Source organism: Pollachius pollachius (assembly GCF_949987615.1).
Source record: "Pollachius pollachius genome assembly, chromosome: 8".
Classification (NCBI taxonomy): domain Eukaryota; kingdom Metazoa; phylum Chordata; class Actinopteri; order Gadiformes; family Gadidae; genus Pollachius; species Pollachius pollachius.
Window position 1 is genome coordinate 15163616 of NC_136941.1, and position 22846 is coordinate 15186461.

Below are 22846 nucleotides of genomic sequence, written 5' to 3' on the forward strand. Positions count from 1 at the left end.
TGCTTACCACTAACTGAATGAGCCACGAAATGAGCCAGGCCAGATGTACGTCACGTCAAATTAGAGTTGATTAAAATAAAATATAGAGTGCCCACGAAAGATGTAAAGAAGATATGTAGACCATTTACGGCTACATAAAATATATGTTTATAAATGCACAAATTGGCAAAGTAGTCAAATAAAGTAGAACAACCAAAGCAGGACTTTCCGTTAGGATAAGCATGCGGTTGTGTATCCATCATTCATCATTCTGCTGAGCACCCCTTGGCGGGCCAGATGGTTTGGTCCTGCAGTGCCATCTTCTTGGCTACGTAGTGCGTCCGCACGTCATTGGAAGGGAGGGGGTGAGCGATTGTCAAAGGGGTGCTAGCGAAAGGCTGACAGCACCAACAGTTTCCCATCACGCCTGTAAGTGTATTTTTACTCGAATTGATTGTTTATAGGTTCTCATCAACAACTCTGTTTTGTATCTATTACATGTTCTAGATTTCGCTGCCATGTGAAAAGTTGATTTTCAATGTCGTCCGCGTTATCGTTTTTCTACAAGTCCTGAAGTGTACAATGCTGGCAGTGAGCGGACTTGGATCACTGTCAATCTGTCCCCGTCCGATACATTGATACTGCTGGATGTAACGGAGACACCGGTTGAATGTGCTGAAATACCAATCCAGCAAATAATTGAGATCGTTTTGTTTCATAATCGGAGCTCATGACGAATGTTTTGAGGATATCATGCGTGAAATTGCCTACACATGAACTTGTCATCCGCTATAAAAGCATCTTTGGCAGATAGGCATTTGCTTTCGAAGTTACGTTGCTGTTTTCATATCAGATGTAGCTTTAGTTCTCATTGTAATTTATACATTTTCAAAAGGTTTGCTGTTGTATGTATACTTAATAAATCATGTATAACGTTAGGCATACTATAACGAAAGAACTCCCACTGCTCGAAAGTTGCATCGAAGTTTTGTACCTACCTACACACGTTTTTTATCAACCCTGTCCATAAGAGTACAATGCAATTCGACAATTAGACATTAAATGGGGAAACGTCTAGAGCTCCACACGGCCCTATTCCATTTGCTCTAACACACACACACACACACAAACACACACACACACACACACACACACACACACACACACACACACACACACACACACACACACACACACAAATAGACTCTCCCTCGCTCTCTCAGACAGACAGACAGGCACCGGGAACATGACGTAATCATTCAATGGATTAATACTTCCATCTCTCAATCTTTTTCCCCATGTGGAAGTCCTGTGGGCGACAGGTGACAGACCTTGTGTCAGAGTTATGATCTGGATCAGGTTTGTTCACCCATTCATCCACATCGCATTACTCAACCTTTGTGATAAAAACTCACCTCTGTCATCCTGCCCCTTTCCATTGTACCAAAGTGCTGTTAATCACTCACTGCTAACATCACATACACACACACTGACACACACACACCCACACACACACACACACACACACACACCCACACACACACACACACACACACACACACACATACACACACACATACACTTGGGGCAGTGCCGACACGATAACAGTGTGTGTCCCACTATCTGTGGGGTGGCAGCCCTCTTCTCAGGGTGCTGCAGTCATGTTCACACTATGCTGGTCAAGACTGAAGGAGAGGAGGTGATGACGCCCACCCACCTTCCTCTTTCCTCCTTCCTCCTTCCTTCCCATCACCACTGCTCCACGCGTCATGTTTCGTTATGCCTATTTTGCAAGAGGAGTCAGTGCATTGTTGAGTGTAGCTGGCATTCAGTGTGTGTGTGTGTATGTGTGTGTGTTTAGGTGTGTCAGTGGTCACTGATTAGAGTACACTGGAAGTTGATCTATGATCAAAGGGAAGTAGCCTGCCTACTTTTGTCCAGGTTGATCTAACAAATTGATATTGACACAAGAAAGACAAAGGGCCATTCCCGCCCCATCTCCATGCTCCTTGATTATTGTGGATAGATGTATTCTCCTGAGCTGTCATAAGAGGCAGATTAAACAAGCATGTGTACACAGAGCATAGACCTACCTTTATGGACACTGGGCTATTTATAGAGAATGTGAATGTTGACCTATAACTATTAAAAATGAAACATGGATGGATTATAGGTAAACAATGATGAGTTAAGACAGTAAAAAGCTCTTGTGACAGTCAAAACATGACTTGTCGTTGTTTATGACCCAGTGATGGCCTGCCATTTGAGATAAATAGTTGCAATCAGTGTCCATGGCATCAATCTTCATATGATCCACCCCTGCCAGTGCTTGGCATTCTGGTTGCATCCAACAATATCCATGTCGGGTGTTACACAAGGTGTCTTGGTTTGAGGGCCATGATGTGGTCCAAGACTCTGGTCTGGCAGTACACCGGAAGGGTCTGGGCTCTGGGCACTGGGGCCTCGCACTGAGGTGAGTGGAGAGGAGCATTACGGACCTTATCTAATGTGAGTGCCGGTCTGTTTTCAATTCAGCGCATTCTGCAAATTAATCTTGCATCGAGTTGTCTCTGTTTTTAACACTGTTTCAGCATTAATCTTATTCCATTCTTTGCCAATGATTGCACTTGTGTTGTTTGCCCAGCTGTGGAGCAAAAGGAAATAGTCCCTCGGAGAGGAAGTCCTGTTTTCTCCCTCTTTCTCCTTCACTGAATCACTGTTAAATACTCTTTTTGTACATACAAAGCCTTTCTTCCTGTACAGCCAGTATACAAATGCCTCGGGACACCAGAGGCTGATTAGCGAATCATTTACACCTTAAGAGCTGTCTTTTTCTGTGTCTCTTTATGATCAATAGGCAATGGTTTACCAATAAGGTGAGGAATAATGCCATTATTTAAATCCTTCTATGAACGCACATGCTCCCAGACTGAACTTGTGCGAAAACTTCTGAAGGAGGGCTGTGTACAGAATGCTTCTGTTCCCCACAGTGGGTCTGCTCCTCACTACAGAGTGGAGGTGGCATTCCTCTAGGAAGGCTGTGGTTTCTAGCGGCAACAAGCTGCCGCCTTTCTCTGCTCCCGTCCCGGATGAATTCAGCGATTAGAAAATGAGGCTTTGAGCAGCACAGCTAGCCAAGTGCTGACGCTAGGCTACAGGTTCACTTCATTGCCATTCGGGTTTGCGCAACAGTTGTTTCCGTTGACATAGCGTGAGATTTTGTGGATGGCATTTTATTTCCTTTGTCGAAAGAAAGTCACTTTTAGGTCTAAACATATTAAAAAAAATAGCACTTTCTGTGTTCTACCTCTTGCTTTGATGGTGATAGTGAACATCAAGACGAAGTGATATCTATCCTGTCACATTATCTCCCAGGGTATAGTACCTCCAGGGGGACGGCTCACAGCGCCACACCTCCCCCCAGTTAAAAGCTAGCAAACGTGGGCTGGGTAGGGCCTCGACCCTCCCTGAACCCCCAAGGGGCCAGGAGGAGTGTCCGGTTGCCTCAGATCAAAGTTGCGGGCGTTAGGGTTGGGGGGGGTGTTATTTAAATAGGTGGCGATGGGCAGTTATGTATGTCGGACTGTGTGAAGTCGGTCTCACCTGCTAGTTGCACAGAGAAGCGACTGACCCGTGGCCCAATAACTTGACTTCACTTGACTGGCCGCTTGCACGCTTGGTTCAAACACACACACCCACACGCACCCAGACGCACACACACACACGCACACGCTCACGCACACGCACGCACACACACACACACACACACACACACACACACACACAAAGACACACAGACAGAGACCCACACATGCAGCGAGCTTTCACCCCTGACACACTTCCGAAATATTTCCCTGGCTCATCCTCCTCTTGCCTGACAGAATCCATGCAATGAGATTGAGTGCTCTGCGAGATGAGATTTGAGCCGGACCTCATTATGCACCTTTAGACTTGTTGAAATATGACCAGTGGCAGAACAACCCATCGAGTGAGTGAACCCAGGCTGGGTTGCAGGCCTTGGCACAAGCAGCACACAAATGTCTGTGACGGAGGACGTCCGGCTTTTGTCTGAAGCGATCCTATTAGCAAACAGTGCGGATGCGGCAGGGCCGTCTCAACATCCCACACCATTACCCTTTTGACGTAACATTTCACATCCCAGCTGTGAACTGATGTCATGTGTCCAGCCGCTGTGCTGCTTGTGTACACGTTTAACTCACGTTTAAAAGGTTGGGTTTGACCAGCAGGTGCAGCGGTGCACATGGCTCCCCTTCTGCCTTCTGATTGAATAACTTCCACACAGTGTGGTCCGTTGTGGCCGAGGGCAGGATGATGTGGATGTGTCTGTGTTGTCAAACTCAATCTATGCAGGGGCCATATCCAAAGTGATTACAGCTATAACATATACATATATATATATATATACATACACTTATAATAAATATCACAAGATACATTAATTGCCCTACTTAATAAAAAACATCGCTATTGAGAGACTCCGACCAGTGAATCAAATCTTCTCTACTTTTGACCAGGTGAAACATACATGCAACCTTCTTGTCTCTGAAGATCTGTCTGGAAGCCTTTCAAAGTAAATTAGCCATTTAGCAAAATGAGATGCATTTCCTCAGTATTTTTGTCTTAGTTATTTTCACGGTAATTTTTGATGAATCACGTTGCCGTCCTGCTACCTCTCTAGTGGCTGCTTGAGTTGACAATGTTGACCAAGGTAAACCAAAAGTGCAACTGATCGCGCCACATCAGGTTGGTCTAGCCTAACACAAAGTAAACGCTGGTGCTACAACAGTTAGTGGTCCTGATATTACGATGTCTCCTTGGCTACAGCAGAGCCACAGCGTGCGCTTTCGTGTGGGTGTGAGGGGGAGGGTGCCGCGGCAATTCAGCATGTGGCACCCACTTAAGAGCACGTTTGCAATGCTTGCTGGGAGTTCTAGTGCCGTGCGTCGCAGGGTGAGAGATGAGCGCCAGAATTTGTTGAAAACTCAAATGGTGGCTCCTGGCCGGAGAGAACTTGGCCGAGGGCCAGATTTGACCCCGGGCCTTGAGTTTGACACGTGTGGGCGTGTATTAGGCTATTACATGTATCATTATGAACTAGGGCATGATTTAAAATATTTATACCAGGGCAAAATGTTGCTGTCAAATCCTCTGTTATCTAAAAAATAAGATGTGTATGTATAGTTTAGATTATTGCATATTGTTTGAGTTTGCAAGTTTACATAATGTTCTCTCTCTCTCGCTCTCTCTATGTATGGGAAACACCCTTATCACATGTAATGCAGCTTCATGGAGACATCTCCTGTGCCTGTCAGAGCTCACATTGCTAGCCACGCCCCTCACTGCCATCCCCCTGGGATTCAGCCACATGCAACGGCCCACTTACACACACATACCCACACACAGCCTCAAAATACAATAACGATTGTTTTCGGTTTCCTGCTGCTGCTGGAAAGTGTCATTATGCAGCCACACAACGACACTAACACACACACACACACTGTCATTTGAACAGTAAGCTAACACTCACATACACACAGACAAAGACATTTATCCATCTATTTATCTATCCATCTGTCTATCAATCCATCCATCCATCCCTCCATCATTCCATTCATCCAAGCATCCATCCATCCCTCCATCCATCCATCCATCCATCCATCCAGCCATCCATCCATCCAGCCGTCTAAAAGCTCTCTTCTGCTTGTTTACTCCCCCTGACGCTCTATCCGCGCCCATTGCTTCCATCCCTTCATGGCGGGGCGGGCTGAACCCTCTGGCCCGGCTCCACTGCTATTGATGTGTGTCGCTCCTCAGTGAGCCCGGGCACAGCAGCAGCGGCCGCACAAAGCATAGAGATGGGCCTGTGTGCGGAGGCCGGCGATGGAGACAAAGCACAGCCTGTCACACGTCAGCTCCCGGGCCTCTTCTGGAAAACTGTACGGCCTTGTTAGCGCGATGGCCATGTTTTGACTTGGCCTACTGTATTGACAACAATGAACAACAACATGGCCACTTCGGTGGTAAAGCTTGACCATTGTGCTGTTAGGGCCCGCACCACATTTCATTTTGGTTTCATTTGTTTTTGGAGTTGGATTCAAACTCTGCCAACCAACTGTCGGATAGAAGTAGAATGACAGCTGATGTAAAGACTTGATGTTATTGTATATGCATTCAGCATTTATTTAATTTAATTGATATGTTGAATTTTCACGTGATAGACAGTACTATGTGTGTCGGAGGGATTTCTGTCTCGCTGCTACATGCTACAATCTGCACCAGTCTGTACCATTGTAATCCTCCATTTAATTAATAACACTCAGAGGGCGCCCTACTTCCATCACTGTATCGCATGTAATTCTGATAGAAAATTGTATTACAGTGGCATGTCTGCAGGATAGCGTTGGTTAGAGACCAGGGAAGAAGTGGGTTTTTAAAGCCAGCCAGAAGACGCAGCCGGCAAGTGGGCTGTTGGCCTAATTAAAGTGGCTTCTCAATTTTTGATTTCTTTGGAGCTGCACTGAGCTGAATTGCATCGAGGTGATTGCATAATCCCTCTCAGGTTGCAAAAGGGAGCCAACGCCGTTGTCGCTACGCCACTCTGCTTCGCTATCTCGCCCGACGCTTTCACTTCAGCTGTCCACGGACAATGGCACTCGCTCAAGGAGACAGGCGGGCTCTGCTCCACGGAATGATCTGGAGCCAGGAAACAAGGTCACACTGTGTGTGTGTGTGTGTGTGTTTCTGTGTCTGCCTGAGTGTCTGTGTGTGTGTGTGTGTGTGTGTGTGTGTGTGTGTGTGTGTGTGTGTGTGTGTGTGTGTGTGTGTGTGTGTGTGTGTGTGTGTGTGTGTGTCAAGCGTGCGTGCGTGTGCATCCAGAAACGCTTCTCATTGTTTTTGCATGACCCGAGCACGCCCACCTTCTGCATAGTGGTGCTCTTGATTCTAAGAAACATGCTGACTCACTGACGCTGTCGTCCCGTGAGTTGGACCCATGGCTGCTGCTGATGACACCTGTTAGTCCGGAGAGTGGCTGCTCTGTTTGCTCCGCTACAGAGCAGCCTCTCAGTAGGACCAGACCAGGGCCAGGCCGCGGCCTGTGTAAGCCCCTCTGCAGCAGGCAGACGAGCGGGTCCCTGGGCTATTCACAAACCTCTGGTTTTTGCGTCTAATCCAATGCCCTGATACCGATAGCTGTACGGCGACGGCGAGAGGATGCAAGTGGGCGCGGTTTGATTGTGGTTTCCTCCATTTCTCCATTCCGTTCATTACTTCCTCCTGTAGCTATCTAGTCTAAGGGGGGGTTGATTTGGTACCAAGAACACTCGCACACGCTGGTTCTTAGATTGGTTTGAGGCAACGTCATGTGACTTCTAGCAGGACTGAGGTAGTAGAGATGTACACATGTTTATTTTATGTTTAAGAACAAGCAAAATCAGGACAGGATAGTTAATGCACTGTGTTTGTGTTTGGATTGTATTGATTTTGTTCTTTATCAAACTCGCCCTCACCAACACAAATGCACGCATGTATGCACAAACAAACACACGCGCAGACACACACGCACACACACACACACACACACAAACACACACACACACACACACACACACACTTGAACGGGCACAAGCACACACAAACACAAGCACACATTGAATAACCCAGCAGGCATGACAATCTAGCTTTGTGCTACAGCTGTAAGTCTCCTGAAAGAGGATTTAGTTTGAATGTAAAACCGTAGGCAATCAAGAACGCATTCACTTGAGAGTGGTGCACTATGATCAGACGGGGGATGATAGAGGGGGATTTAGAGACACAGAGGTACAGGGGGCCTGCCAACGCGAGGACAGGATTTACAAAAGCTCACCCAACTGTTCGTACCTCCAAACTAATTAGGTCACAGTAGGAAAGTACAGCGATGGGAGGGCAGCCAATAGACAACTAATGACAATATTATTAGTTCTATTAACACTATAGCAAATTATTATAACAGTATGTTTCTGATACTCATCAATTAGAGGCTAGGTTAAAGTTATTAGTTAATAGAGATAATAGGGGCCGAATCAGGACGTCAACATCGATGGACACGTGTGGCGTGCATGCACAATCATGTGGGCTAGACAGAGTAGGTGCGAGCAAGTGGGTGTCATTCCTCTCTCTTTGCCCATTGTACACACAAACAAAAGAGTGTGTTAGCATTGGAAAGAGTCAACACAAGAAGGCGATGTTTGTTTGTATTCATTTAGTCCATCGTTGCATTGTGTTAGCCACGGAGTGTGTTTTTCAAGTCCTATGGCAATTTACGGGTGCCTTCAAAGGTGGGATTGTTTAGAAGTCTGAAAACGTGGCTGTGCAACTGAAGCGGTGCAGTGTGCTCGTGTATCACAAACCTCTCCCTGGGGCTGAAGTCCCCACGTGCTTATGAGAGCAGCCGCGCCACTCCGGGGAAACAGACAGTCTGCCTCTCTGTCTCATCAAATCAGGGCTCATCCACAAGTTACGTCTCCGGTTTCAACATAGGGCTTGTTATGTCAGGTTATGTTATGAGTAGGACAATAGGTCCCTTTTCATTCGGTATATGAATTCGAAGGTAATTTGGAGCATAAGGGACCACCAGGCATGTCGCGTTTGTGTTACTGTTGCACTCGGTTTTTTTTCCCAACTCATGGGGATAATAATCATCGATTGTGAGCGAGAGAGAGAGTCGAACGGTGAATCCACTCAACAGGAGATCAATGAGTCCTTTGCACTTCTGGTGACATTACTGTCTCTTTCTTCCCCCCCCCCTCATGTATTACTGACCTATAAAGCTCTCTCAGGTAGTCTGGCGGAGTGATCAGGACCCGTGGGAGGACAGTTGGGCTGATGGTAGGTGGGTGTTTCCGCTTAATTATCTCCTTATCTGTCTCTCTGTTCCTGAATTTCACTTTCCTTCTCATTACCGATCATTCTGTGGATAGGCAAATCCAGTTTCAGAAAGAGGAATATAAAGAGGTTTATAAACTTTCTATAAGCATTTTAAATTCCACAACCCTCCCTTCAGTCTGAAAACATATCACACACTTAAATGCAGATATAAAAACTTTTGTGTTTTCATGTAGAAAGCACTTTCATCGTTTACTGGCTGCTTTTCCTATGGCCTGTACTTTTCCATACCACTTAACTTGAAACTCCCCGCATACATCACTAATTGTTTAGTGACATTTTTATATTCTCACTGTCATAATGGCCACAGAGGAACTGATATTCTCACAGCTGGAGGGGCTGCCATCATTAAATGGTTTTACCACGCTGGAAAGGGGAAGTTTCTTTTGCTACCTTCTTGCAGAAATACGTCCTGTTATTTTGGGTCACTCTGTATACCATGTTGTGCAGCACTCGTATTACATTCATTCATGATCCCCCATCTCATCCTCTGTGTTAGACCAGCATGGCTTCTTGTTCCTGACTCTTTGGCGCATGATAGACCATCTCTGACCCGTCCTTCCTTCCACCCCGCTCTTTTCAACTGTTCTCCGCTGCATCCTACTCCTTCCCCCCCGCCCTATCCCACTGCTGCAGCCTTCTGAGGGACGGTAGAGTATTATCTGAGTAATACTCTACCCCCCCCCGGGGTAGCGGTGCCAGAGACGGTAGGTGATGCCTCGTGGGGGCAGTAGCCAGAGTGAACCAGAGCCTGGCTCAGAGCCAGCTGGGGGGGCCCCTGTGGGGAACCGAGCGCCCGAGCGCCCGAGGAAGGCCACGCCCCCCTCCCCATCACACACCCCCCTGGGCAGGCTGGGCCAGAATGCGCGGGGCGGCGTAGGGCTGCTGGGACAGGGACTCAAGCAGCTGTTCCAGCAGCAGCGCAAGCGACTCTCCTCCGCCCAGCGCCCCACCTTCACCTCTTCCTCCTCCTCCTCCTCCTCCTCCTCTTCCGCCACTTCCTCCGCCTCATCCTCCTCTTCGGCGCTGTCGGCGGCCGTCGGCCCTCCTCCCGCTCCCGAGACGGCGCCCATGGCCCCGCCGGCCCCCCCGCCCCTGCCCTCGCCCTCGCCCTCGCCCAGGGGCCGGCCCGATTCTGACCGGCTGTGTGTGGTTCCCCCCGCTGCCCCCCCCCCCGCAGCGGGCCAGGGCTCCGCAGCTCCGCCGGGCCCCAGGATGAGGCGCGGCACCAGCCTGCAGAGCCGCCGCAGCAAGGGCTCCAGCTCGGGCTCCGCCAGCGGGGAGCGCGAGCCGCCGCGGCGGGGCAGCCCGCAGGCCTTCCACCGGCGCCACACCCACGACCCCCAGCACCACACCGCTCGCCCGCGCTCCGCCTCCTCCAACAGCGACCACCACCAGGCCGTGGTCAGCCCCGGCTCGGGGTACGGCCCGCCGCTGTCCCCCGGAGATGTCGTGCTGCTGTCGTCGCCGGGATGCCATTCCTCCGACGAGACGGACAGGGTGAGTGACCAATCATGTTCTCACCACAGGGGATCGGGGAAGGGGACGGGGGGGTTTAGGGCTTCCTGTATGGGGGTTTCTCAGTTGTGACTCCGACGCTAGATCTTATTGCAGTGTCGGGTGCAGTCTGTGATTCTGACGAGCGTGTGAGGCTGTGTTTGTATGTGAGTTACAAGAGGTGCCGTGTGTTGGAATGTTTTTAAGGTAATGTGAGATGAGCTGTTTTCCGTTAATGCCCTGTGAGCAACAACAGTTCTAATCCAGGCTTACATCCCCCCCCCCCCCCCCCCCCCACACACACACACACACACACACACACACACATACGCAGAGACACACACAAACACACACACACAAAGATAATGAAATAGGCAAGACACAAACACACACAAAGATGTTTAATCATGCTCACGGAAGCTGGTATTACAGAGCCCATTGGACACAATCATAGAGTGTCGTAAGTGATGTTGTAATCAATAATGAAATTAAGTCATGAACATAGACAAACACACACCCACACATAGAGATGGGCGATATGGCCTAAAATCCATATTGCGATATACATTGCAGCCTCTTGCGATAACGATATATATCACGATATAAAATCATAAAATAACCGTTTCAGAACAGGTTACATAGACCCTAAGGAAAGCCAAACTGCTAAATGTATTTAAAAAAAAAGAGAAATATAGTATGTCATTTCGAGAACATTTATTGTGAAACACTGTAATCATACAACATAATGTTGCAGATAAATAAAATTAGTATTGGGTTTCTTTCATTTAGTGCAAACCATTCTAAAAGGCACTACACTTAGTTTAAGTCCTTGGTTCTTAAATGCCACCCAAGATTCAGAGAACAGGAAAAACGGGTGTCTTTCTAGATAAGGAACAGACACTGTACTGACAATTAGGGATGGGCATGATTAATTGATGATCAATCATTGATTGTTAAGATTTTTGTCGATTATGTGATATTTTTAACCATCAAAAGGAGGTTGACCCAGCCGGAGGGGTGGTCTCGGAGACGTTGCTCAACATGGAGCAAAGAGGAGACGGAACGTCTTTTGGATATTTGGGTCCGATATCTAAAAGACATTCCGTCTCCTCTTTGCTCCATGTTGAGCCACCACCCGACGGTCCGACAAAAGCAAGTAAAAAGTATGCTGGAAAACATAACTTAAAAATGCCGATGTATTTAACACATTCCGAGTCAGGATGAGGGAGAAGGAGTTGGACCAGTCCGCAGATCAATGTATATCACGCTGGATATCCATGATTGTTTACTTTCACCGGTACTTCCCCCCCCCCCTTTTTCTTTAACGCTTTACAATGCCCCAGACCTTTTTGTCCAATGATTTAACGTTCTTTGCACACATGCAGGTTTGTTGACGAATTCTGGCACTGTTGTGAAAATTGCAATGTGAAAAGGAATTGCACCAAACCAAAAATTAAACATTGTATTTTGCGTCATCAACATGCATTATCGCGATAGAGCAATAGAATTAAAATCTCTATCGTTGGCCATTTTTTATCGTTTATATCGTATATTGTTTATATCGCGCATTACTACCCACACACATATACACACTAATCAGATGTTTACACTTGCAGGGTTGGTTTCTATAATTTCTTTAGCACAATTCCAACTTACCGGATTTTCAAGCATGTATTTAATTAACACATTCAAATTAGACCATCTTGATAGCAACTCCAGGGAGGGAGGAACTGAGTTAACAATTAATCGCCTTGGCTACAGGCCCACATGGCCACCACACTGCAACCATTTGTGTTGTTATTAATTAGTTGACCAGCAGAGGTCGCTATGAGATCATCTCACCGACTGACACGGGTCAACGTTTGGTCGTGCAGAGGTTGTGTTTGCACTATGAGGTAATGCTTGTGGAAGGCTGAAATTGCATAGACGTGATTGACAGACTGACGGGATGTTAATGAAAACTGTCACCCCCAGGATCCTCAAAGTGGTTACCTATTTCCACATGATTGACACCTTATATTTCAGCTATATGAATTGTAATATGGTCTGCGTCTTGTGTGCCGGTCTTGTAATCACACATTATGGGTTGCTTTTGAATGACCTCACCTGTGAGACGGATCTCGGTGGACGGCCTGACATCTTGGCATCGTTCTCCTCTTTCGGGGCCCGGGACCGTCAAACTCTGGGCCATGGAGTGTACATTAATCTGCCTCCCAATGCTCTGGCATGCATCACACGCCTGTTCTTAGCCTATGAATGAGGTCATTGAGGTCATTTAATGACTGTGGGCGACGGATCAAATGACCTCAATGACTCTCATTCATGTATTTATAGATCAGCATTCATCCGTTTTCTTTTCCACCTGCCAGACGGAAGTCCCCAAACTGAAGAATAAGATAGGAATTCAGGATAGTAAATTTAGGACAAAAAATGACCTAAGTTCCTCATAGGCAAGATTAAAGAGGTGGATTTTCAGTTCTAAGTCCTGTAGGCCCTTCCAGGGAAACAGACACAGCCCACCGCTAATCCACACACTGCCCCCTCCCCTCCCCAAAAAGATCCATCTTATCTCTTATCTTATAACTAGCCCTCCCACCCCCATAAATGTGAACCAAAGAATAGAAAGGAATTTGAACAAAAAAGAAAGAGAAGAAGGAAAGAGGAAAAAAAACAAACAGTAAAAGAGGTTATGGATAGGTGAGATGAACTAGCCTGTCCCCCCATGAACATATGTAGTTGATTAATAAATAGGTAAAATAATTAGTTTAAATATATTGTTTAAATAAATTATACTTTATTGTTTATCTTTTATACAATTCTTAACCTTGCTAGAGGCATCCAAGTTATAGCATCATCATAGCATACTTACTTACATAAGGCAAATCTATTAAAGTAAAAATTTATGAGTCTATAATTATACTCTAGCCTGATCTATTTAGTAGTACCTAGAAAAAGGGGTTCCCTCCAGTGGTGAGTAAATTATCCTGATTTGCAATTGCATAGCTCACAGCATTTCATTTACATGTGAAAGCCTTCAATAGAGCTTTGGTCTGGGGGAGCTTCGTGAAAATGCCGGAAATTGAAACTCCACATCAATTCCTGGCAGATCCTGCTAGATTTCTGTGCTGCCTTAAAATTCCTGCGAACATTGCAATTACTTGCACTTCCACGGCAATTTACAGTGCTGCTTACTGACGAAAATCCTACTTTTCATGCAGTGCGAAATGTGCTCCAAGCAGTATGGAGCAAACGCCCTAAGATAGTTTCCATGGTAACAGCATAGACGACCTTGGATGTGTGTAGCATCCTACCGATAATGGAGGTCAGGGGTGTGTGTGTGTGTGTGTTTGTGTGTTTGTGTGTTTGTGTGTGTGTGTGTATGTGTGTGTGATAGCAGATGATATCAAGGAACTTGGTTGAGCCACGTGTTAACCACAGCTCTTCAAGCTTTTCTCCTTAATGGTGCTGTATGTGAGAGCCAAGAGTTTTAAAGAGAATGCAGCAAAGAGCGGAAGAGAGCAAGATTTGCAAACAGCCAACCAAAATGACCCCCTCTCTGCTTACCCCCTCCCTAGTGTTGCGTTTCACCCAGCTGTGATCGACTGACAGGATGTATTACCGTCAGAAATGGGAGTGGTATCAATTCTAGATTGGCTGATATTTTCACACCACATTTCCCTCACTAATAGCTAAAGGATGGCAAATTACACAAATAATTGCTCCTCAATTACTCCAACAACCACTCCTTTTTTCAAACTCTTTATTTTTTCCGTCTTTGTTTCTGTCGTGCTGTCTGTCTTTCTATTGGCCACACCTTTCTCCCCCCTGCTGTTCCTCTATTCTATGTTCCTTGTCTCTTCTCCTCTTCTCTGCCTCTCCCAAGCTCTCTGGGTCCCGAGACACAGAGAGTGGACCGGTTCAACCCTCCTCCTTCCCCTCCCCTCAGCTCCTTCTCCCCTATGTCCCATTCCTCAGCCCATCGATAGGAAAGCAGGGCTGGTGTGTGTATGTGTGCGTGTGTGTGTGTGTGTGTCGGACTTGGAAAGGCTGTGCGTTTGTGACTGTATATAGGTGTGATGGTGAGTATCTGTCAGTATGTGTGATTGTGTGTGTGTGTGTGTGTGTGTGTGTGTGTGTGTGTGTGTGTGTGTGTGTGTGTGTGTGTGTGTGTGTGTGTGTGTGTGTGTGATTTTAGATGGGCTGCAGCTTGCGCATGTGTTTTTCACATCTTCTGCATCTAAGTGTGTCTGAGCGATGGAGAGATTGCGTTGTGAAAACCAGAGAGAGGAATCCTTGGAGATCCTGCTGAATATTACCAAACGGAGAGCACAGCTGAGCTCTTTTAATATTTGCCGGCGCCTCTCTCTCTCCCCCTCTCTCTCTCTCGCTCTTTCTCGCTCTTTCTTGCGCACGCTCGCTCTCTCACTCTCTATCTCTCTCCCCCTTCTCTCTCTGTCTCTCGCCTCTTCCTACCCACACACTGTGCGTATTAGACGAGGCAGCATGGACTAGACGTACGACATCAGGAAAGCGAGAAGAAATGTGTGTGTGCGTGTGTGTGCATGGATGTTTGGAGGGAACACAAGCTTTTGTGTCTCTTTTGTGTGCCCATAAGCCGTTGGATTGTTTCTGTGTGTGTGTGTGTGTGCCTGCATGAATGTGTGATATGTGAGGTGTTGCGTTGTAAAGAGGTAGCGGTGCAAAGGAGTCGATCGTTTTGCGTGTGTGTTTGTTTGTGTGTGAGTGTGTGTATGTGTGTGTGTGTGTGCCAACATGGTGCAGCGCTTCTCTCTCCGTCGGCAGTACTCTAAGGTAAGTGTGGACAACAACACACACTACTCAATTTCATCTCTTTGTCGTTCCTTTGTTTGATCGCTTTTCACTACAACTGACTATTTTTGAAATCTCATATTCTAAACCTACAAGTGATGTTGAAGTCTATTCAATGTTCTCCTCTCAGTGTCTCGTCGCTCTTTCTCTCTTGCTCTCTTTCTCTCTCGTTCAATCTCCCCTGCAAACATGTGCTGTGCTGGTGGTATTGGGTTGTTTTGTCAGGTGTGTGTGTGTGTGTGTGTGTGTATGTGTCCGTCTGTCTGTCTATGTATGTTTGTAGGAGTGTGTCCGTGTGTGCGCGCGCGTGTGTGTGCGCGTGTGTGTGATTTGGACATGCATTCTGTTCAGCTGTGTGTGTACACCTGTTGTCCAGGACGTCAGAGCCTTCGTAAAGTCGTATAACTTGTCTAAACTCGGCTTGGGTGGAGGTGTGACACAGAGTTGGTGTGAGCATGTGGTGTTGCACATTAGCCCTGCCTGGCATGCAGGCTTTGCGTTTCCTTTTTTTTTTTGCCCTGTTCTTATCCTGAGAACCGTTTCTGAACTCTCGATCGGTCTTTGCTCTTTCTCTCTCTCTATCTCTCTCTCTCTCTATCTTTTTCTTGTGGTTAACCAGTAACCTTTGCTTTTGCTGTTACAGGCATGCTGTAATCATGTATCTGCACTGTCTATTGTAATGAACCATGTACTCTGGTGTTAAAGTGTGTTAAGCATTTTTGTGAGATCATCACTTCCCACCGCGGAATGCGCTCTGATGCTTCCAAAGCACTACGGCCTTTTGGATTGACAGACGCCTTGGCTCAAACAACAAACAACGACAACATCGTCCGATAGGCGTCGACGTACAGCTGGCCGTACACCTCCGTCCCCACTCAAAACAGCATCACCGCCGACCGTGTGCCTGCGTAGAGGCAGGAGGGGATCGTGGGGGATCTTTGGCTCTCTGTTAACCAGCCGGTGTCATGCAGCTGGCGCTCACCCTGTGGGAGTAATTACAATCAGCTGCTGATTAATTGATCAACCGCCTCCTCCTCCTCAACACTCAACACTGTGGATGCACAAAGCACAATGAGGTTATATTTATCAACCTGTGTGTTTGCAGCAACATAAACACAAACACACAAACACACACACACGCACTCACAGCCACCGTTTCCGGTGTGGTTTCCCCCCCCCGCGGGTTCACAGAGTTCGTACCCTGTATAGGAAGCGGCATGAGTACGTCAGACAGAGGCAGGGAGGAGAGCTACAAGGTACAGGCGTGTGGAAGAAGCTGGGACTGGCAGCAGGCTTGTGTGGGGCGCTGGAACCACAACAAGGAGGAGAGACAGAGCAGGGAGCTGCAGATGGATGGGCTTTTGAGTTGAGATGAAGCAGAAGCTAAGCCCCTTCATGCTACATTCTCCGGGTGCACTCCCTTATGCTTTTGTGTGTGCCTGTATTTGTGTACATCCGATTTTGTCTTTTTCTCCATAAATCCTCTCTCCAGGGACTGTCTCATACAGACGTCTAGGAACAATGCCCCCCCCCCTGCCCCGCCCTTCCAGCCCTGCAGCCATCCCAGCATACCCCAAAAAGCGAGAGAATGTGAAACGTTGGTAAGGGGGTCGAAGGTGGAGATGAGAGAGAGGGGGTGGGGAACGGATGGGCTGGAGGGGAGATGTATCTGAACCCCCAGGAGAATTCCCCAACGTCTCTCCCTCAAAGGCTCAGGAGAGAGGGTAATGCGTTGAAGGGTTACGCAGTTCACCGCAACGCCATTTACTTCATTCTAATGGACATCGGCCCCCGCCGCGAGGCATGCTTGCAAGTCCTGCCCTCTCGCTCGCAGATGACGCGCACTCGGAGCCTCCCGTTCCAGGGGTTCCTCGGTGAGGCGTGAACCCCCGGAAACGAGGTGAGCTCCGGGCTCTCCCTCCCTCTCTGTGGGCATGGAGAGGGTGTTTCGCGTGTTTCGGTGAATCAATATAGGCCAGCCTGAAAACGTTGGCTAGACAAGACAAGATAAGACTTTTTTCTTTTTTTCCTTTTCCACTTATTTTCACAATGAAGTGGATGCTTTGTATCCTCAGGGGCCGGAGGGGGTATTCTTCATCTAGGTCCAATCTGTTCTGATGCAGAGTGGAGCATCACCTGGTCCCCGCAGGCTAGCACCATCCTTGATGTTTTTAAACAGCCCATTAATGTCACGCTCGACACCGGCAGCACCTCCACCTCCTCCACCCGCCCTGTGTACTCTTTTGTAGTGAAAAACCCCCCTCGGGCTGACTGTCTGTTTTTGCATTGTCAAACCCCCCTCGCCCCAGTTTTGCGGCGGCCGCCATCCTCTGCGCTAGCTGTCCCATTTCCAGTGCGGATGGGAAGCGCTGCGCTGTGCTGTCATCTTCCCCCTCCTCGCAGATAGATACTTGGAGGCTCCCATGGTGGTGGTGGTGCCCATTCAGCCGGAGCATGCATGTTTTCCATGGCTGCGTATGCCTTCTATTGTCTTCCTCTCTCAGAGCCCCGCTGCATGGGGAGAGCCCAGAGGAATCGGCATACAGAGCTGCAGAAGAACCACAGTCAAGCGGTCTTGGTTTTGATAGACTTCCAGCCGATGAATGGGAAAGACTCTGGAGAATTAGAGAAAGAGAGGGAGTGAGGGGGGAGAGAAGGGAAAGGAACTGTCTGTATCATACAAACAAATCACCTTTCTACATTCCGTCTGTGGAATAGGCCTGATCCTCTTTATTCTTGAGTGCAAATATTGTTTTGTGCTGGTGTCTTTTCCACCGAGGGGCATGCCTTTGACTGCATATGGGCCCTCTCTGTGTGACCGTTGTGTGCACAGAGAGCAGAGCACACAGCTTTGAGCCAGAGAGATACATTGAGTGACACAGAAAGACAGGGAAAGATGTTTCCTTGTCTTAGCACGCACGTTTGATATACTTGTATAGTAGCCTTTTGTTCTCTCTCTCTCTCTCTCTCTCTCTCTATGTATCTGTGGGTGTGTGTGTGTATAAGTAAGTGGTATTGATCAGCAGGGCAAACAGCAGCAATAATGTTTAACTAAGTTAAGCTTTGGTTTCAACCCTGATGTTTATTTTGGGGTTCAAGTCTTTTCTGTAATGAAGTGTGTGTGTGTGTGTGTGTGTGTGTGTGTGTGTGTGTGTGTGTGTGTGTGTGTGTGTGTGTGTGTGTGTGTGTGTGTGTGTGTGTGCCGGGGCGGAGGTACATATTCGCTGTGTCTGATTTTATGTGTGTTTTATGTGATGTCTTCAGCACCTTTCAGCTGTCTCTTCCCTCCTCCTCCTCCTCCCCATCTCTGTGTCCAGCGCTCAGGCAGCGCTGCTGCTCGCACTGCCCATCTCCATGGCAACAGAGGGATGTTCAAACGGGGTCATTTTGCCGCCGGGCCGTCAGCACTCACAGGTGACGGTGTTCTGATGTCACTCGTCCCTTGCTGATGCCTCTGGCAGCACCAGGAGCCCTTGGAGCAGAGAACAGTGATCTCTGAGGAGGGAGGGAACCAGAGGAGGACTGCTCCCAGGGGACGTTGACAGGGCAGGCTTTGATGCAGTGACCTCGCGTGTCAAGAACAACCGTGCATTGTTAACACTGGGCCGATGCATTGTAAAATGCTGCAACGGAGTCAATACAGTTGAACATTTTGCTGCAGCACAGAGCCCTAGCGCAGCACCCTGTGGGGGTCCTTTGTCGGTTTGCTGCAGGTATCGATGTTCCCTCGACCGGCTTGCAGAGAAAGGGTTATTACCAAGCAGGCTTATGACTCCCCAGCCCCCCGTCACTTCTGAATGGGCCGTTAGATGTTGGTCTCAGTGTTGGCATTAGTCTCCAAGGCTTCTGGTTTCAGAATAATTGGACCAACTCTGCAAGACTTTGGTGAATGTCATCGCTCTCCGGAAGTCCTGTAAGGGTATCTGTCTCATTGAGATGTAAGTAAAAATGAGACACCACAGCTTCCTGTTTCCTGTTATTGGACACGTTGGTGTGTGTGTGTGTGTGTGTGTGTATGTGTGTGTGTGTGTGTGTGTGTGTGTGTGTGTGTGTGTGTGTGTGTGTGTGTGTGTGTGATTGTGCCTGTGTTTGTGTGTGCGCACGTGTATGTATACTGTAATTTGGTGAGAGAGGTAAAACTACAATTACTCAGTCAGTCTAAATGCAAGGGCTCAATTAAGACAACCGTGTCAGATAAATCAATACGTTGATATAAAAATCCTTAGTTGCTCTTCAAAGAGATGCAATAACATACAAACTAATCAACCTGAATATGTTGCTGCATTGTACAAACTATTGTCTGTAGTATCAGACTGAACGTTTTCCGATGCGCACGCGTGTGTGAGTGTTTGGGCCTCTGGGCTCTCGCCCACTAGTGTTTATTTTCCCTTTGAAGCGCCATCCCAGCAGGTTTAATGAGGTTGCTGAATATTTATGGGGAAGTAATCACACATCTAGGCCAACGCCCTGACTCGCCTCAGTCTTGGATCCGCATTCAAACGCACAAAGGTCGTATGAGAGAGGTAACGTGTGCCGTTCCAATCAATTAGTTTGACCATCGCTTTAGGTTTCGACTATGTGTAGAACAAAAAATAGAAAGAAACAAAGAAAGAAAGAAAGGGGGGTAAAGTGACCGGGCCCTAGATGGTCCGGCAGACACATCAGAGGCGTCTGAATAATGGGTCTTCAGTTCGGAAAAAGGATCCATGTGCGGGTGTGAGAGGAAGAGCAGTCAGATGACATGGGGCAGTGCTGAACATTTTGTGGACCAAGGGAAGGAAGCAAGGAGGAATGAAGGACAAAAGGGAGGAAGGGATGAATGGGACATAAAACTGAGAGAGAGGTCTTCCGCCCTGGGTCGGTTGAAGGTTTCTGACTAACTGGGTCCGCAGGAGCAAAGGGTCCGGCCGCTACTCTCTGTGGGTCTCTATGTGGGCACTATAAATAGACTAGCCTCCCAAACGCTGCATGTCAAGTTCAGCACTCAAAGACATCCCGAGAATGGACGTGTTTTACCAGGCTAACCTTGGCCCCAAGTTATGCCAGGGCTAAAAGTCAATATAGTCACTATATATAAAAGAGGGGAGGGATTTAATTCCCTGCATTGCATTTTGTAATGACCTTTTCCTTGTTGGAGAAAGATAAATTGTGTGTTTGTGCATGTGTGCATGTTTGTCTATATGTGTGTGGGTGCGTGCGTTCTTGTGTGTGTGGGTTGCGGCTTCAGGTCTTAGATCATATGTGCATGTCAGCCATGAGTCACTATGGGTCACCCCAAATACATTTATTTTTGACCCGCAGCTGGTCATTCCTCTCTCGCTCCGTGTGTGCATGTGTGTGGGTGGTTGGACATGTGTATGTGTGAGCATGCAGTGTGTACATGTCGGCGTGTCCCTTCCTCTTCTTCCTCACGTTTATTTCCGCCTGTGTGCCTGCGATTGTGTTTGCAGGGCCGCCGCGCACAACCCCGGCGTGTGTGTGTGTGTGTCTGTCCGCGCAGCCTGCGCTGTTTTCACAGCCGTTGCCTGGATTGCCGCATATTTGGACAACCACTCGGCCTGTTCTCACCCTTTACCCACATGTCTGTTTCCAGGACAGCGGGCTCCGGCCCCAGACCGCTTCTCCAGTGACTTGAGCAAAGATTGCCTTTTTGCAACAGCAGCCAACCCACTTGACAGGGAGCCTCAACGGATGCTCTACTGAATACTGCCTTACAGTGCTGTTTCGTGAAACAGTAGCCCCTATATTCTTCCTACTAGGGCAAAAAAGACTGAGGAGTGAGAGAGAAGGAATCAGAGAGAGAGAGAGACAGAGAGACAAAGAGAGAGATAGAGAGAGATACAAGGGTGAGAGAGATACAGAGAGCTCGAGAGAAAGACACGGGTGAGAGAGAACAGCGAGATAGAGGGATAGACGAGGGTGAGCGACCCACCAAGATGGGGACCGCCCCGTGACACTGCGTCGTGCCACTCCCTGCTTGCTGTCTTTATAATTGAGTGAGTCAGATGAATTATAGATGAGGCGACGGGTCGCCAATGCGCAGCTCTGCCCCACTGACCCAGTTACAGCCACAGGGGTGTGCACGCACACACGCACACACATGTGCGTGTCACGCACACACATGTGCGCATCAATACAAGCTCACAGAAACGTACACACACACACACATGCATTTGAATCGCGTCGCCAAGGGGTTTGTCGCGTTCTGTCCGGCAACGAATCACAGTGAGGCCTATCATTCACATGCTCATCCACCAATAGGAATCCTGCATTCGGTTTCTTGGGTGATGTCATCTCAAGGTAAATGGATCTTCTCATCGATCCAGCACAGCAAGTCTCTTGGGCTTGATTTTGCAATGGGTTGCGGTTCTTCAGTGTTTCTTTTTGAATCTTCATTTATTCAACGTATTTATTATCTTGTCTTACTGTATTAGGCTAATTGACTGCTGGCTTCCATTGCTTCTGACCTCCACTACCCAGCTTGTCCCTAGATTCCCTTTCTTGCTGTTTCTGGACGCTAAGCTACGGTGTCCACCATGGGCTAATTGTCATGGGTGTGACTTTTGGAGGTAAATATGGCGCAGGAATATCAGTCCTAAAGCTGAGAATATGTCAGGAAATGGCGGAGGCACAGCACACAGACCACTGGTGACACAAAAAAAGATTGTTCATGTTTAGTTTCCAAATGTGCGCCATCGTAAGAAAAGTTTTGGGCTACAGCTCCCCCTGGTGGACGATATATATAACTGCATCACCTTAATATCGTATCTTCAATCCTTACCTCTATTGCAGCACAGTCGGTCACTCCCCAGATGTTTTCTTGTTGTTGGGCAGGATATGCGTATCCTGCAAGTCTAACAGTGTCCTTATCTGGCCCTTATCTGATTGGTTTTCCTAACAAACCCATGTGCATTGGAATGTATTTTATGAGGGAGGCAGAGATTTCACCCTAAGGGCAGGTGAAGAAGTGATGTCTGGGCAAAATTTCCCTAAATATGCTAATTAAATGGGCCATAGCTATTATACTGACACAGACTACACAAGGAACCACACAACATTACAGAAAATAAGATTAAAACAAATATAACTGTTTTACAACTGAGGAATGACATCATGAAAACGGGGGGGAACTACAGGTTTGGGTTTGGGGCAGATTAGGTTCAGCTGGGTCATTTCTAATTAAATGGGTAAAAAGGAAAGTGCATTTGGAATGCAGTGTGGCATTGTACTTTCAGTTTCAACGTTCTCTTTCTTGACCTGGCTCTTTCATTTCTTCACTGAAGATCAATAAGACTTTCTAAAAACATATTTTTCTTCCCAGAGGCCAATAGCTATTTTATCATGATCAGTGTGTACAACTATAAAAACAATACACACCAATCATAACTGATTCCACCTATTTCACCTATTTTTTTCAATTTTTTATTTTTGAAGGTTTTGTCCTTATTGTAGAGTAAGACAGAAAGGTATGGGAGAGAGAGGGCAAGACATTCAGCAAAGGACCGCAGGCAGGAATCAAACCCCGGTCGCTGCAGTAAGGACTAGACCTTAATGGTAAGCTCTCCACCCGATGAACCACCTGGGCGTCCAGGGAGTT

The 22846-nt window shown here is 47.5% G+C and overlaps 1 protein-coding gene across 5 annotated transcripts in view; it reads left to right on the forward strand.

The window, feature by feature from the left end:
- The first annotated feature begins 359 nt into the window (after positions 1 to 359).
- The window catches only part of tmcc1a (transmembrane and coiled-coil domain family 1a), a 39253-nt gene continuing 16766 nt past the window's right edge, over positions 360 to 22846 (forward strand). Inside the window, exons 1-3 of one of the 5 annotated variants that reach the window (XM_079740957.1) lie at positions 360 to 408; positions 8808 to 8865; positions 10103 to 10422. In XM_079740957.1, coding sequence (XP_079597083.1) covers positions 10138 to 10422 — 285 coding nt within the window. In that variant the 5' untranslated portion in view covers positions 360 to 408; positions 8808 to 8865; positions 10103 to 10137. Of the gene's footprint in view, positions 409 to 1326; positions 1339 to 8807; positions 8870 to 9886; positions 10423 to 14917; positions 15232 to 22846 lie in introns of those variants that run through there. The other 4 variants (XM_079740955.1, XM_079740956.1, XM_079740954.1 and 1 more) reach the window with 4 other exon arrangements.